We start from the raw sequence: 18,873 nt of genomic DNA on the forward strand, positions 1-18,873 counted from the left end.
ATTTATGTTGAATGCGACCACAGTTCAATAAAGTTTTATTAAGTAATCACTTTCAGCTTTTAATACTCTTTTCGTCTGCGTGTATTGGTTAAACGAGCTTTTCACCTGGTTGAGTTGATGGATGTACTTCTAGAATCAAACTAAAGTAAATTGATTGGACGGTAACATTTTTATGGCTAAAATCACTCAGAACATTTATTATTGCATCTGATTCATGTAAGATGAGAATATTGATATATAGGCAATGAAAAGCACAATGACAAAACAGATTAGGTATACATTTTTATTTATCTAATGTTTAAATAAATATAACAACTTTGTAGATAAAACAAAACCAGCTCATTTTACCCACGGAATTTGTGTCCAGCACAGTAAATAATGAAAGAGGCGATAATAAAAAATAACATGCATTCTCTCAAGCACACAATGGTAAACCAAGACTCTTTTTCTCTTCGAAGTTGACCGTATCATAAAACATTTTATTGATGCTGAATGTCATCAATGTACGTATAAATCTTGCGGAAATTAAGTCCCAAACAAATAAAAGTTAATTAAGGCAAATGTTAATTATAAATCAGCGACTCGTCCACTCGTAGACACTCATCCATATTTAGCAGTCAAATAAATGTACATAGATTATGAAGACGAGTTCTGTATGGCAAACTGGATGATTTAAATGTACAGGAACTAAGTTCATGTAAAAACAAATATGTTGGTCACAAATCAGAAAAGTATACAAAAATTAATATACTGCGCATAATAACAGGATCACAAATGTCATATCTCTAACCAATAGAAATGTTCACATAATTCTGACTCAATTAAATATCCCGCCAATTCATGTCGTTGAAAATCAGAGACATAAACAAAACGCAGCAAAATCAAAGTTGATATGAAAACTCGTGCAATGATTGTCATCAAAGAAGCAGTTGATTCGATAAGATAATTTTTGGACATCCACTGTACATTTCGTTAAATTTAATTTAACCAAAAAGTGCTATTTTTAGTCATATTTTTTTACCAGGTTTCAAATGAGTGCGTAGAAATAGGGCATAATGTTGTACTACTAGTATACTTCATTGCAACAATTTTCTGGTATAAATTCAAATCGTGGTAGGTCAACATAGAAATGTCTTGGAGGACATGACAGCTTGGAAGTCCAGAACGCGACTTGGCGCTATATGTACATTTGATTGCACTTTATCTCAGTTCCTCATTTGACGTTTTTACAACTTTAACTTGTATACGAGAAAACGCCAAAATCGCGAATATATGCATTTCGAAAGTCAGCATAATTATTTTCATCGATCTGTGTCGTCGTCATTTTCATTATTGTTCTCACTGCTGTCATCGTTTTCATCATCATTATGGTTATTTGTTCTTTCCTGATTATGGTTAGCGTACTGATGACTTTCATGATGGTCATCATCGAAATTATCATCAGCATACGGATTTCTATAGACATTTGAAGGCTGAACATTTGATGATAAAGATGATCTGTGTGAACCTGAAAATGATTCATCATTTTTTTCCTCGCTATCTTCGTTAGTGACGTGCATCTGCTGGGATGAAGCAGGGATGTTTTGAACCATTCCAAAAGACGCACCGTTACCACTCTGAACGGAAAATTGGTTGTTATCCTGGTAAAATTGTTGATCGTGCGAAACAGGCCGATTGTTGATCGTAGGTTGATTTGCAATCATCGGGTTGTTTCCATTATTGAAGTTTATATCAAAGTCTAACTGGTCGTTTGGAGCTCCAAATGCGCTTCTGTGCACACTGTTACTGAAGTAGTTAGTTTGTGGATCCAGAAATATGTTTCTGTCTTGTCGACTGGCTTCAATTGGTGAGGCTTGCATATCACCTGTTGACCAGTGCTCGCTCCCTGAGTTTTGAGGGGTGAGTGAAGAACTTGGCAAATGTTCATTTGATGTGTGGGACGAAATACTTGGCGAAAGGACACTTCCTGTGGCGGATGGAGAACTTGATAAGAGATCGAATCCTGTGGCAGATAAGGAATTTGTCTGTAGACTGTTTTCTGTGGCTGGAATACTTTCTGTTAGAGATTGTTCGTTTCCTGTGTGGTGTGGGTTCCACTGATGAGGTTCAATTTGATGCAAATTTTGATTCAAGTCTCCTTGGAAATTGTTTTCTTGCATCGGCCATTGGTTATCATTAAAGTTTCCATTGTTGTATACTGAACCATCTATATGACGTACAAAATCTTGTGAATGGCCATTATTTGAACCCCCATTTTCTGTTTGTTGGTTAAAACCGGAAAATGAAAAAGACTGGTCATTATTCAAAGATGGGATATTTTGTTGGATATTCGTTAGAGTTTTTTCAAAATGATTGAAAAGTCCGAAATTTTGATTTCCTGAAAACATGCCACCTCCAAAATTCCCTGAATGTGCATTGCCATTATTCAACGAAAAGTGCTGGTTATGCGTATAAGTATTGTCTTGCACATGCCCGTTATGCAACGAAGAAATACCACCATGTTGATCATCTGAGGCGCCGACGAAACCTAAAGATCTTTCACGTTGAGATTCTTCATCATCGTCGTAGTAATCAGCTGCAGGAACGATTGGCCTTGTTGTAGTCATTACACCATCAAAGCCGTTGGTGATTCCATGGATGACACCATTTTCCATTGGATTTCGTGTGGCAGCAAAATTAAAGAATTGTGACATAGCATCATCTGGTTCTTTTCTCTGGTTATGCTGCACTGTTGCCCAAGGATTGGTGTAAATTGCACCATTTGAATCTTGTGTCTCTGAGCTGTCATCTCGGCTATCTGTACGAGTCGGAACGTCTTCTTGATTGTCATCCTTGTTTATATTTTCCATTCTTTCGTCAGATGACTGATGTTCATCGTTAGAGACAGTGCTAGGTATTTTGTGGTTATTGTTATTCATTCTGCTTTTTTCAAGAAGCCCACCAAGAAAATCAAAATACATATTATCATCGTAGTAGTTGTCCCCTGCATTACTCGACGGTATTCCTGCTGCCTCTTCTATAATCTCATCACTACTTTGTTTGCTACCGGGTCGCCTGACCTCATTTTGTGTTGATGGATCATTTGATTCTTTAGACTCTCTTGATTTTTCACCAGATTCATCTTGTTTAGAACTAACATTAGGCGATACCTTGGTATCATCGGAATCGGTGGTCTCTTTTGAATTTTTATGATCATTTCCACTTTTAAGTAAATCATCATAATAAGAATCGTAATACAAAGAACTGTAAATATTAGAATATTGTGATGTGAAAGGATTAGGGTAGTTGAAATCAACATGATCAAAGTTATTTTCTAAGACACTGGCGGCATTTTGGGATCTGGTTTCCTCCGTCGACTCTTCGCTTTCTGTTGAGTCCCGTGACGAAATCTTTGTATTTTCTTTCGAAACAGAACCATCTGGATTCTTTGAATTGTTTGACTCATCTGATGTTTCATCTGATAAATCATCTTCTTTCCCTTCATCTGTTTTTTCTTTTGACGATTCGTCTTTTTCGTTATGTTCGTTCGATTCTAGGAGGTTGGAAGCCATGTTTTCGGTTGATTTTGCACTGCCTTCACTGGATTCATCTTGTTTGGAGTCTTGACTTGAGTCATTTTGTTCTGAGTGTTGATTTGATTTATCTTGTGTTAAGAGTTGATTTGAGGTTTTTTGATCTGAATTTTGACTTGATTCATTGTGTTCTGAGTGTTGACTTGAGTCATTTTGTTCTGAGTGTTGACTTGATTTATCTTGTCCTGAGTGTTGAATTGAGTCATCTTGTTTTGAGTGTTGATTTGATTCATCTTGTTCTGTGTGTTGATCTGAGTCATCTTGTTCTGAGTGTTGACTTGAGTCATCTTGATTTGAGTGTTGACTTGCTTCATCTTGTTCTGACTGTTGACTTGATTCATCTTGTTCTGAATCATCTTGATTTGAGTGTTGACTTGCGTCATCTTGTTCTGAGTGTTCGCTTGAATCATCTTGTTCTGAGTGTTGACTTGTTTTATCTTGTTCTGAATGTTGACTTGATTCATCTTGTTCTGAGTCATCTTGATTTGAGTCATCGTGTTCTGAGTGTACGCTTGAGTCATCTTGTTCTGAGTTTTGACTTGAGTCATCTTGATTTGAGTGTTGACTTGAGTCATCGTGTTCTGAGTGTACGCTTGAGTCATCTTGTTCTGAGTGTTGACTTGATTCATCTTGTTCTGAGTGTTGACTTGAGTTATCTTGATTTGAGTGTTGACTTGATTCATCTTGTTTTGAGTGTTGACTTGAGTTATCTTCCTCTGAGTGTTTATCGTTTACTGACTCGCTCTTCTCATTACTTTTCTCTTCACTGTCTACAGATTCTTCACTTTCGTCTTTTTGAGACTGGTTACTACTGAATTCATTTGAATTGAGTTTTAAGTCTTGGCCGCCACTGATCACGGTACTTTCTTCAGAAGAACCTTCATTGCCTTTTTCTTTTGATTCTAGGAAAGAGGACTGAATCCGTTGCGCCGTAGCGATAAGCTCAGAAGAAACGCTCTCATTACTCTCGCTGTCAACATTATTATCATTTTCGTTCGAATCATCAAGTTGTGATTTATCATTGCTTGATTTGTTTTCAATATTTAGCATCATATTGATCATAGAATCTTCACCACTTTTGGTAGAAGTATCATCGTTGTTTGAGCTTTCACTTGTCTCAGATTCTGTTGCGTCTTTGCCAAGATTTTCAATTGATGTTCCTCCAGCTTTTGAATTGTCATCAATATCTTCAGTGCTTTCTTTGTTGCTGCTATTCTCTTCAGATGAATCATCGGTATCTTTCCCGTTGATCCAGGAGCTGTCGACAGATTCACTCTGCTTTGATGTCTGTTCGAAATGTTGAGACGATTCTTCTGTTTGTTCATCGTTGTTTCTGTCTTCCAATGAGTGGTCATTGCTTGAGGTATTAACTTTATCTCTACTGTTTTCTTTGCTGTCTTGCTCCGAATCTTCCTTGCTTTCTTCCGACTCATAGTTTATCAAAGATGACTTATCAGCACTGTCTGAATGTTCATCATTTGAAATGTCAGATTTTGCAATGCTATTTTCATTCGAATTAACTTCGACCGAAGAATCTTCGTCACTTTTTGAGGTTTCTGTAAGAGTTGAAACTTCATTACCTTCCTTGCTTTCCACGGTTTCAGAACTTTTCTCTAATTTGCTGTTAGAAACAGTTTCCATACTTTCTTTCTTAGATGAATTTTCACTGGAATCAGAATCTTCACTGCTTTCACTGGAAATGGCGTCTTGAATTATTCCAGACTCCTGCTTGTCGTTTTCTTTGCTGTTGTCTTTAAGTTCTTCTGATGATTTCTCGCTTTCGTTCGATTTATTTTCTATAGTGGATTCTGCACTATCATGTTGGCTTTTATCATTTGTTTGCTCAGTGACAATTGATTCATCACTAGCAGACTTTGAACTTATTTCTTCATAACTGTATCCTCCATGTTTATTGCCTAGAGATAATTTTACTTTATCTGAGACATTTTCGCTGTCTATGGTTTCACTGTCTCTCTGTTTAGAGTTTCTGTTCTCTAAAACTGCAATTGCTATTTCGGGAGAATGATCACCACTATTTGATGCCTCAGCAGAATTAAACTCATAGCTATTTGATATGTCTGCATTTGCGTCTTTGCCCTCAATTTCAATTCTTCCTGCCGAATTTCGTTCAGCTGAGTCATAACTGTCGTGACTAGAAATTTTGTCATTTTCAATAGAGATAGCACTACTCTCTGATGTTTCTGTGGATTTTATCTTCTCAGGTAAGGTTAAAGATGTGGCTACAAATGATTTAAATTTCTCATCAGTGAGAATGTGTTCAAATTCATAACTATCATCATAATCTAGTTCTGCTTGTTTTATAATTTCTACCTCGTTTGAACTGCCATTATCTTGTGTGGATATGTCCTTGCCTTCATACATATCACTGTTATCGTCAGTTTCTTTTGATATTTGTTTTTCGTTGCTATCCTCCTCTGATGACGAATCTTTTTCTTTGCTTGCTTCTGATTGTTCGTCGTTGCTTTGATTTTCCGATGATTTGGAATCTGTAGCCAATATGTTATTTACAACGGTATCCTCTCCAGTTGAATCATCTGCAGTTTGTTCCTCTGAAGATGATTTATCGTCTGCATTTTCCGTTGACGATTGCTCATCAATTTGAGTTTCGGAAGAAATTATCCCAGAGTTGACTTGCTCTTTCGAACTGCTCCCATCCTTGTCTGTGCCAGGTGTTTCCCTAATTGTAGTCTCTTCCGATGTGTTGTCTTCTACCGAAACCTCTTGGTCCGAATCTTCTTCTGATATCTCTGTCTTTTCTTGACTGTTGAATTCATAGCTATTATCGTCATAATTATCTGGAGAAAGTTGCTGAAAGAAACTCTCGTGAAGCGTGTCCCGAACATCACCAAGAAAATTGTTCGTGATTGAGTTAATGTTCGAGGAGATGGTGAAGTCCCTTATCGTTGTGTCAAAGGTAACTGCATTCGGCATCGGCGCTGTATTTCCGGGAACTGTAAGTTTTTCCACGGGAAGTGATGTCGTTATATCTTCTTGTGTTGCAGGTGGTGGTAAAATAATTGGTTTTGCGTTTGGTTTTCGGGTCAGATGCGGAAGCATTAGCATTTCTTTTCCTATCATGTTCAAGTGATGCAGTTGACTAGCTAGAAAACCTTTGTCATCCTGTTTTGCATTCAGCTTATTCAAATTGGAAAGCGAATGTTGGTCGTCATCATCATCAGAATGAGGCGTTGTGGAATGCAATGGATTGGGTGCTTTAATCTGTAAGACAAATTTGGAGAACAATTTTTATTGGCTTGCATAATTGCATTATCAAATTATGATATCCTTTGAAGTAGAGTATGCAGTCTTTTCTATTCATCGATTTTAATACAAATGATAATTCAATGACATATTCAGCTTACAGGGTCTGATAAACTAAGATCCAAGTGATTCTGTGATACGTCGCTCTCCAAATTGGCTCCTTTCATTGCTTGTGATAATACGGGAAGATTGACCTGTAAAGAAACAGAATCTAAATGTCATTGAAATTCCCTTTAGGATGAATTTGGAATGGTTTATGATATAATAATTTAACTTTCTTAAATGTCGGATAGTCAAGCTCTAGTCAAAATCAAACATAATTCAGATTCAAATTTCTCGTCACTCCTTCATTTTTGATCATGTTATATGTTTAGATGTATTTACATGTATAGTCATACCCTTTAATAACAATAAAGGTGTTCGTTCTGATACTTTTCATCAAGAATGAATACATAATAAGACTATAAGTATTTCAAAGGCAAAACCGTTTTCAGCGAAACAATCACAGAAAAATCCAATATGACCGACTAATGAGAGGAATAAAGCGTTCATCACCGCGCATGTAGCTGTCATGTTTATATTTAGTAGACACAAGATTGTGAGAACAGGCACACAGCGCGACGAGCTAGCGGGTCACTAGAGTGACTTTAGATATAACGATGATCGTATGCAATTAGAAGACAACATTTTACAACTAGCGTTATATCAAACAAATGAACGTTCACCATAGCTGAAGTAGTTTTCAAAATAAGTGTATTTTACTATTATACCGATAGGTAACACATTGAGGCATATAATGCATATTGCTTGTCGAGCATTAACACGTCTGCGTTTTAAATGCACGAAAAATATCAACCTAGGTAATGGCTTAATTAGTCGGGATTGATAAATCTTGTCGGTGTGTATTGTGGGGGTGGTAAAGGCGACGCCTCTCGGTGCATACAACCATGTCTGGTGAAACCTCGAGGGACACTTACTTATCTCGCCCTAAGCCCCTGTGTTATTGTTTATGTATCTATATATGTAGTATTTATTTATAATTAGTAATTCGGGTCAAAACGAATCAGAATATTACTCTATTTATTTTTTAATATCAGATCTGTTAAACTCATTGCAATAATGATAATTTTAACAAGATAAAAAATAAATTTGTGTCTCCTCCTGCTTAAATTGAAATCAAAATGATTCTCTTCTGCATTATTTATGAGTAATGAGAATGATGAAAAATAATATTTATTTCTCTTGTTGTCATATTTTGTCATATAGAAATGATTAAGCAATCTTGACACGTCTATCACTGCAAGTCGTTGCATTTATTTCGGTAAACAGAAACTAATTAAATGCCTAATTTGGTAATGATAAGGTAATGACCTTTACTTTATGCAAACAGAAACCAGAAAACAACGTCAGACAGGATAAATCGTGTTTGTCAAATTACTGCTAGAATCCACAATTAAGCAGCACAGTTCCTATTCTTTATTAGGTAGCACGCAGCAGCATTCATTAAACTTTGACACCCCACCCCCAGCTTATTTTTTGTTGTTGCTGACTTTGGCCGCGATAGATAGTGAATTTTCGTGCAAATGTAAAAGGTTTAACTCGTCTCGATCAAATTGGCATATATAAATGTGTTTGTTCTATAATGTAACGTTAACACTTTTTTTCTATTTTGAGTAAGCATTTTGTACAAGAACGTGTAATTGACTCATATATAAAAATATCTTAAGCATATTTCGAATCTTAATCTTACTGGGTTTTCTGCATGCTTTTCTTTTTAAAGATCTACCAAATCGTATTGATTGATGCTAAATCCACGTAAATGTGAAACAATGCATTTTGGGTCTTCATTACGAATAAACCAATCACCGTGATCCCGATATAATATATTACTCATCAATATCTTTGTACATCATCAAGGACAAATAAAGACGGATTTCGTGGCAATATGGCCCTGTCTGTGTGTATTGATGTCCTATAACAGACGTGAAACCACCACATCTTTGATTGGTCGTGCTAGACACAGGTGATAGCTTCCTGATCGATACATATATATAGGTTTTTGCTTGACCATAGGTTTTCTTTGTATAGACTAGAAATATCTATAGGTTATACTTAACCAATGACCGTTTGCCGTTTTCATATTTGTTTGTTTAAAGTCTCATCGAGCATTGTCTCTTGTTTTGTGACACAAGTTTGTACAATTACGCATCTCATTTTCATATCTGCGATATGCATATGACAAATACAATTATAGGCGAAGGCATAATAAACACAATGTTGTAGATTATAAAAAAGAAAAGAAAATTAGTACTTTTAATTGGAAACATTTTGATGTGACATCAACAATTTTACAAATATACTTTAGATTGAGTTTTGAGTTAGAGTAATCCAAGTCATTCAATATGAAAATTTGCATATAGGCCTAAATGAGCAATTTGAATATCACTGAAATCTACTCACTGAATCATCTGAATCGTCTCCCTTTCCAAGGTTCCCGGACAGGTAGACCCCCATCATGATCCCTGTCACCCCCAGTACCCCCACACACGAAAGCACCAACGTCATCGTGACCCATTTTGTCGTCTGCGCCTGTGCTTGGAGAATTACCTCCTGAAAAATAAAAACGGTCGTATTATAAGTAGAACAAAATTTGGTCCTCGTTTATTTATATTTATTATAGACGTAAAGTTTTTTTTTTATGATGAACGCTCAGTCTTCATGAAATTCCTGTATTACAATGACACTCTCTAATAAATCAACATTGAAATAAAACATGTTATGTATCATGATTTTGATTAATATTATTTTGATATATTGCTTTTTTTATTTCTACAGATTAGACCTCTCTGTGGCCACGATATTGAATATTTACTGTCGCTTGAAATGTTTGGTATGTTAATATTAGGATAAGATTTAGATTGCGGAAAAGAAATCAAAATTTTCTTTAATACACCTCATAAATTGTATTTTTTTCTCTTATGGTAAAGGTTTATGATAGCTAATGAACAACTAATTGTTTTAAGCTGTCAGAGATGATCGCGAGCCATATTTTAGTTGTAATTTGACAGAGTCAAGGTGATTATGTCGAGATCGTTTTGTGGATTAATCTGACAAAGTTAATCAGTATGTTAATCAAGCGTTAATGGCGGTTAATCACCTTATAAATTACCCCCACTACAACTGTATCTTCTCCTTTCCCAATCTCTTCACTTACTTAATGTTTCGTTGTGCACTTGTCTGCGCACACCTTTGATGTGAATTTTGTTACCTGGATGCTTTACAGGTGAACAAATTAAGTAATTTTACCACAGAACACCGTTATGCATCATATACAAGGGACGTTACAAAGGATGCCACATCGAATACCACGCAAAAAGACCAAAGAGTTCTCACCAACAAGCCAGCAGATATGTAATTTTCTCTGTCGACAAGAAAATTGTCTTCGTGTTCAAAAAAATCGTAGTCCACAAAACAATTTTTTTTCCTTGGGTTCCAAAGTAAAAGCGGAAGTATGATCTCGATAAGGACTGTCGTCTAAGCAGATTTTTATTTTGAAACGCAAATATTTGTTATTTGTGATGATGATATTCAAGTTGTTTTATAACTTGTGAAGGGTTGCTGTTTTTCTTTTGGATAAACATGTTGTGTTTCCTATATAGAAGAATTGCAAGAAAGTAACAGTTTTGTAAGAAGCGCGTTAGCCCAAACACCGCACATGTATTTAACATATTCAATATCAGAAGTAAATTAAATTAAGCTGAAAAAGGGAAACACACAAAAAAGAAAAAGCGCAAAGTAATTAATCTTTCATTGATTATATATAACCAATTATATACACGTAGTTATTTGAATTCATTGATATATTTATCTTTGTTCTATCTGCATTTCTTTGTACTGAAGTCTTAGTTATATGCTCTTTCATATTTGTTTTCCGTGTGAATATTTAAATAGGATGTGTATATTATATAATTACATGCATTTGAACAGAAATTGAAAGATTTGTGCATTAACAATCAGCTATTTATATATAATATAAAATTATGGTCCTTTTCTTTCACTTATTGCTAATCCTATTTTCTTGAAATAAAAAAAATGCGCAATTATGATTTTACATCCATATATTGATACAAAATGATTAGTATCCTACCAATTTAAAGTAATCACACCAATTATAGTTTCAAAATATATTTAATAAATATTTTGTGTATCATTTTCACAGAAAACGTACACATTAGATGATACCAAATATGGTGTTCTTATAACTAATAACTACAGTTTGAAATTTGATAGTCCTTCATTTTTAGAGGAATTGCACACATTTAGATATAGCAAAGAAAAAAATGTACCAGTATTATAACTAAAATCTACAATGCAAATTTCCAATTTTTTTGAATTGATAAAAATCAAACTGTAATGCATAGTGTTAATGCTTAGGATATTTTATTAAATTATTAGAAAAACTCACCTTCGCCAAGGCTAATTCTGGATCCCTGAACTGGCCCATCGAATAAGTAAAGAACAAAAGCGGTCACACTCTCTCAAAGCTCGAAACACCACACATTAACGCCAAATCGTCTCAATTACCTGTATATACCTGGTCTGGTACTAAGTAATATATATAGACGGGAGGGCGGATTCTTGGTCAAAGAGCGAGTGGTCATGCATGACAATTGGCACAAGCCAGTCAGGCGTCAGTGCGCGCTCTCTCATTGGCTGAGATCCATAACCTGTAAAAAGTTTTATGCAATAGAAAAAACAGTTTTATGCTTTGCATCAGTAGATGTCAATGCTGTATAATATACATAATATACATGTATTATTTTATGTGACAAATATGTTTTCAAATGAAACCCGGATCAGAATTATCTTTATGATAATTTAGTGTAATAACAGCATTTTGATTTGTTTATTTTGCAGTGCGAGGGAATATTAATTTGTGATAATATTGCATTATTATTGAAAGTAATGCACCATTGTCTGGTAATAAGGGGCGAGTACAATTAAAAAGACAACTTGCAAATTGTACAGTAAAATGATTTTATATTCATAAATTGTGTTTTTCACCAGGAGGCCACTTTCAATAAAAGATATTTTAATTCAAACAATAATTTATTCGTATAGCATATTGAATGGGATTGGGCAGCAGGCACAACCTATTTAGCCCTCTCCCTAAAATATAATAATAAAGCAGTAATATAAAAGATATTGACGGGATGTGCGATTTATAATCACATTAATATTTCCGAAATCATGTTAAATCGTAAGGTTAAATCATACAAGGGAACACAAAAAATACAAATTACGTGTAATGCAATTTCAATTTTTAAAATCCGAAGTCCGTGTGTAATATTTATGAATCTATTCAATGGTGACTTCGACAAGTGATATATGTATTCACGAACAGTGTATGTTTTTGGCTTGCTTTCTAATCAATTAATTCCTTACTTTGAGGTATTGAACTATATTTTTGAATTTTTCCATTCAGTTTCCTTTTTAGCAAATTCTTAAATTTATATTGAATTAGCTAATATGTAATCGTCTTTTTTTTCTTTATACATGTATAAGAATGAAAAATATTCATAATAGAGAAAATGACGTTTAAAGAAATAAAAAGAAAACAAATTATGATTAAAAATTACTGCAATATTTTTTGTAAAATATTATAATTTCAACACTTTCAAAATGTAGAACATAAAAAGTTTGTAAAATAAGTGCGTTTCTGAATTGATGAAGATTTCTAAAAGCAGAAATGGATATTTTTAATTTAAAAAAAATGAAAATTCATCAATTGCAAGCGCTTGGGGGTCAACTTTGATTACAAACACACACTTAACAATTCTCTGCAATCAAAAAAGAATTGCTATTCTTTTTTCTTTTTTTTTTTAGATAGTATTTATTAATCGTGGTTCAATTCACTTTTTGTTTCATGGTTTTATTTCCAAAGTAGATTAAATTTCACTGTACGTTAATCACAAATAATTAAATTGAATTACAATATTAAATTTCTGACATTAGCATCTCTCAGACAAGAATCATATAAGATAATCGTTGCTGTAGATTTATGCTGATTAACTTAGCTGTTATTCGCTTCATAATCTGGAATGTGGTTTTAAAACATTCAGATTGTAACAAGCAAACAAGTTAATAGTTTCCTTATTTGAAAACAAATACACATGTACATCAATGTGACCAGAATACCAACGGAATTAATGTAACAGAGGAGTATTCCATTATCATAGGCGAGGCAGTAAAAATTCTGTAATCGGTTCAACGAAAGAATAGCTGCAACTCATCACCTACATATAAATACATTCAGTAAAAAACATAATTGGTAAAGATTAATTGGTTAGTGTATTTTAATTGCAGTATATTGAAACTCTCTCTCTCTCTCTCTCTCTCTCTCTCTCTCTCTCTCTCTCTCTCTCTCTCAAATTTGATGAATTCATGCTATGCGGTAAGCCACAGTCAGACATGATTTGATTCATAGTTGGTTTATAGGATAATTCAAATGAAATAACGTACCATCACAGGAGAGTATATAAATGTTTTAAGCAGCAGAGCTTTTAGCTCACCTGAACCGAAGGTTTAAATCTTTTCTAATTGCATGTCAACCTTTGTCTGTTAACTTATTTTTCATATTTTCGGCTTCTTCCCAACCGACGAGCAAGTTTCAATCAAACATGGAACACACTATCTCTAGTTGAAGGGCTTTTTAGTTTCTACAATCAAAGGACAAGGCCCATTCTAAGGCGGTGGAGGAAATTATTATAATAATTTGTGAACTTTAAATAATATTCTTATCAGGAAGTAAATCAAAGTACTGAAAAAACGGGAAAACGGTTAGCAAGCTTGTTGATAAGTTGGTGGGACTATTTGCTTTACTATTTTCATTAAATCTTATCATTCAGTTAATTCATTAGTTTCATTGTCCATCTCTAGATCAAGAAGAACAATCGCTATATAAGTTTTAAATTGGACAATATATCATTCTTGTTCAAAGAAATGTGATTAACACATATCCAGTAATTGGTCCAGCTTTCAGTACCCTCAATCCTTTGATTCATCACAAGTAGGCGCTTTGAATAAGCATTCAGTTGCCTAGTAGTTTTGGTTACATGACGTAAAGCGTTTATCGTATTCGCTGAACGCTTAATTATAGGCACTTATATTATAATGCTTGCATTTGACTTCCTCATAAGTTTTTTTTAATCCGGGGGTCAGTAGGGAGACCTCATGGGGGTTCAAAGTTCATCACGCAATGTTTGGAATGAAAACTTTTTATTCAAGGGACAAAGGGCTACAGCTTGGGAAATCAGAGTGAAACTTTATTTTCAAGTTTGCCGTAACCACGACCCTTACTATAAAGGTTCTGAACTTTTACATACAAATATTGTGGTCCTATGTAAGGCGATGTCGAGATGGGTGTCGATTTTACTTATACTCTGTCCCGAGTTTTTGCTTCCACCACTTTTTGCTTGATATTTCAAAAATAGTAAATACCTTTGTGCTCAAACTACGTTCATCCACTAATATGAAAAATGTCCAGATTATTTGTTTTGAAACGCCCCCTCTACCGCTTCAGGTTTCAATACACATCCCAAAATTGAAATTTTGCATTGCATCAGCCATTAATAAGCCCGGATGATAACGTTAAAAAATTGCGCGATGTATTCCGAGTGTATTCCGAATGGAGAAAAGATGTAAACATTTCCCATTATAAATCTCCGTAAGAAAATTGTTTTCGTTCCTGTGAAATTTTATGAGTGAAAAGGGATAATTGTTCAATGAAGATATCTTGGATATATTCTCTTTCATCGATTTCAATTGTATTTCTTTCACAGGTATGTGTATTTTTATTAAAAATCATCAAAAATTGATGGAAGCAATCACTTGGGGCAGACTATAGATGTGTCAAATATAAAGAATGCATCTTTGTATAATTTGATCAATATGTGTGCTATCTAGCCATGACCTCGAATGTGTTCGAAATCTGATTTCAAAGCATATACATGTAAGATAGACTTCTTATTATAAAGAGATTGATTGCTACATGAAAACAATATGTAGAAGTGTTAAGAATGTTGAACACCTTGGTTCAAAAGAGCTCCGAATGGGGAACTGTAACAGTGTTTTTACATAAATCGTTCTAATAATGTTTCGGCAAATTTCCATCTCAGTCATTTGAAGCAATCTACAAATGTTTTACACCAGATATTCATATATCGTCTTCTCATTTGCTCGATAGTTTAATGATTTTGCACACATAATCTTTAATTATCACCATAATGCTTAAATTGAACCTGCTACCTCTCCAAAAAATCTACTTACCTTCCTTAATATTTTTGCGCGCTCTTTCATGATCATTCATTAGATAACGTAACATTAAACGACGACAGAGAGAAGTCCAGGTCGTTAAAGTTCATCATTAAAATCTGGATATCATAGAGGGAGATGACAGATGCAAAAACACATCTGTCACAAATGTAGGCATTTTGAGTTTCATAACACATATATTTATTTTAAATAATTCTAGTTTAACATACCGTAGCGAAACGTGAATTGTATGTATTAAACACATCATTAAGAGTAAGAAGATATAATAATATTAAACAATATATTATTTCATATGATTATTTTTTATTTTTTTCCTCTTTTAGATTATATGTAATAAACATTATTTAATTGATTAACCTTATGTCATAATATTAATCTAAACCGACGAATTCTTGCATGATGTGTCTTTTAAAACTAAAATTAGTTTAATTGATCATATACTTATATCCACATAGTTGCATAGTATTCGTGAAACGTAGTAGATGATCACATGTTCATGCGAGGTGGCCAAACAATATTAACCTGACGTAAAATGAAAATGTTTACATTAATTAAAGTCCGTCTTAAACGACATGCATCTTTTTTGCGTTTTATATTGGATTTATTTGTTTACATGTCTGCCAAATATATTGTTTTAATTCATGACCTTCATCTGGTTTTTTTTTTTACTTATTAAGTCCATGTTTACAAATATACACTATATTTATATCCTGTATTGCTGAAATTAAATTTTGACAGGGATAGGGTAAACAAACAAAATGTTAGGAGGAAGATTGTCATTTTGGACTGACTTTGATTTTGGTTTATTGCAGATTAGCGACATATTCAAGCAATGAAAGAGATAACGTCACCTTCAAATCTGTGACAGCGCCCTTCGTTCCACCTATCAGTTTCGTAAGTAAATATATGTAGGCGATTTTTCAGCTTAAAGTGCATTGCTGGATTTCCAAACAATATTTAAAAGATTTAAGTGACATTAATTGTCCTTTTACAACAAGGCATGAAATCCGAATACATATAAATTCTTCATTCATAAACAAATGCATGTTGGATTTTATGTGCAAGTAAAAAACTATAACATATTATGTATACGACTGCACTTTATGTTCACGACCTTTTTCTTTGTCGCAGACAATTTTTCCTTTTGTTCCAAATAAATAAAATATCAACTTTTACTTACTTTTGCAATGGCCATGGATCATTTCTCAACTGGCAGTTTACGAATGAGAATTGACCCGTATAATATTTATGTTTTTTGTATATTCTTTATATATTTAAAGGGGTTGTAATTTTTAAAAGATCTTCAAATTATTGTACATAAAAGTTAATAATATTTTCAAATAAATCCCGAGTGGAGTTAGCGCAAATTAAAAACTTTATAAATTTATGATGGCTGCATCACTTAGACGAATTAAGTTTACATTTTAACAGTTTAAGCTATTATTAATTATTAATTGATCAGAACGTTTCTGTACAGTTTTAAAATATGTTTTAGGAACCTTTATTTTTCTCCACCTATTAACACGGCATGTAAATGATGTATCCTCATAGCTGTGGGCACAGAGAAAAAAAAAAGAATGGGGAAGTTGCTTTTCTCAATATTTAAGAAAATGATCGGGGTTTGTGACGAGTAAAGCATGCTTCGTACCTTAAAAAATGCCCGATGGCGCTTTATACTATCAATGAATACGTTTTAACAAAGTAGTTGTTAAGATAGAAAAATATCAAGCCTCTTTGTATTTTGTGCTGTTTTTATATTACTGAACAGGAAAAGAACCTGATAATTAAAGTTTATATCATATACAGTAATTATTTAATTTGAAAAAAAGTTTGAAAATGAAATTGTAAATCATTTATATCTCTTAATTCTCCACTGGATTGTTTGATTATTATACATAGTAGTAATTTGAAAGCATATTTTTTTAAACGTCTATAAAGAACATAAACTTATGTCATTAATCCTTGTTGACTATTCTATATACTCATAATTATACAGACTATTATTTATTTTAAAATAAGTTACAACTTTATAGTCTACTTATGAACATGTTATGATAGACAGTCAAAATAGAAATGCATTTGTACTGTGCTATCATCTACACGACATATTCTGCATTAAGTATTACAGTATATTAATATAATGTTTTAGAACTGAGCCTATATTTAGATTGCAACTTTGTCGAACATGAATTGGAAAACAAATTTGGACGAGCAGATAGTTTTTTGGAATTGTAACTATACCAGACACAGATGTTGGATAAATTAAAATACTTAACATATTTGCAGTTAGTAATAAATTTTCTAAAATCACCTCAACAGCAATTTTGTTTCTTCAATGGAAGAAAAATGGAGATTTAATATCCAAACATATCAAAAAACAATAAAAATTCAAATAACGATATTACAAAGGAGCCTTTTAAAAAAATATACTTTGTTCATTAGCGAATTCGTCATCCAAATGGCATCACATTAAATCCGTGATAAACTATTTTGATGGGAGATGCATATAATTGTGGTAAAGTAAAAGTCATGTACAAGATGAAGTCAGGCATGTAAATTGTATTGTTTGCATTCAAATACCGTTAAAATTAAGTCTTTGCATGGTGATGTACACTATTACGATTTACTTTGGCTTTTCCATTAACATCTATCATATAATCAGACAGTCATGAAATTGTCTTTGTTAGATTCGCTCAAAAATAATTTGTAAAATATACTGCTTTTTCAAATAGGTATTTCCCTCTATAAAGAAGTCAAAAGCTTTAAACGACAAAATATTCTTCGTGTTAAAATCGATCAGTTAAACATTTACAACGAAACTAATTGATAGCATTTACATTTTTACGTTAGATTATGAGGAAATGAAAATTGATCATAACAACAACTTTTAATCATAAAAAGATGACTCAAAACTGCTGATATTCATCTCAAAACTTTCCTGAATGATCATACAAAGTAAAAGAAAAAAAAAATTGAACTTTAAAAATGTACTATGTAGCAAACATTTTTAGCACAAAAAATTGAAAATTTCGACTCTGTAATTTGTATTGTTTACGTCATTCATGAAATGTATATTTGGCCGAATCTATTGATCAAAAACTAGTTCAAGTTTAGGTTTATGGTTTGATAATAGTTTCATATCTGTTTGAAACCAGTTCGATGGTTTGAACGTTTAGTACTAAATGGAAAGTAAGTTTAGAAAATAGCTATCATTGCACTCGCATACCTACTGGATTTGTTCTTGGAATTCGAAGAAGATAATTCTTGAACTCATCTGCATTTGCATGAAAGTCGTTATTCTTTAGTAAACAGTGCAGACAATTTTTTTTCTGGCAAATCTCACATATTAGGGTATTCTGCGAACTCATGGCAAAATTGGCTTTTAACACCACATAAATATTATGGAAAAGTGAATGCTGCTATGAAAAACTATTAATATTCATTTTTCTACACGTATATCAATAGAGATCATTTGGTTCACTCAAGGCGTTTGAAACAAGTTAAAAATGACACTGGTTTCAATTGAAATATGCACCAATTACGTGGTCTTAGCTCAAAAGCCAGACAAATCTTGTTGATTTCAAAGAGCCGTGGTTGAGTGGCCAGCAATGAAATAGACAGGCGATCTTATTACATGCAGTACAATGTGTACTAAAAAAATGCTACGAGCAGATTTTCAATGAAT

At 33.3% G+C, this 18,873-nt stretch overlaps 1 protein-coding gene across 1 annotated transcript; it reads right to left on the reverse strand.

Moving 5' to 3' along the window:
• Positions 1–269: 269 nt before the first annotated feature.
• Positions 270–11,409, reverse strand: LOC128182705 (uncharacterized protein DDB_G0283357-like). The gene is made up of 4 exons (XM_052851428.1): positions 11,320–11,409; positions 9,315–9,464; positions 6,956–7,048; positions 270–6,812 (listed from the first exon to the last, which is right to left on the reverse strand). Exons 1-4 carry the CDS (start codon positions 11,356–11,358, stop codon positions 1,302–1,304), a joined length of 5,793 nt encoding a protein of 1,930 aa, XP_052707388.1. The 5' UTR covers positions 11,359–11,409; the 3' UTR covers positions 270–1,301.
• Positions 11,410–18,873: the final 7,464 nt, after the last annotated feature.

Source organism: Crassostrea angulata, chromosome 5, assembly GCF_025612915.1.
Source record: "Crassostrea angulata isolate pt1a10 chromosome 5, ASM2561291v2, whole genome shotgun sequence".
Taxonomy (NCBI): domain Eukaryota; kingdom Metazoa; phylum Mollusca; class Bivalvia; order Ostreida; family Ostreidae; genus Magallana; species Magallana angulata.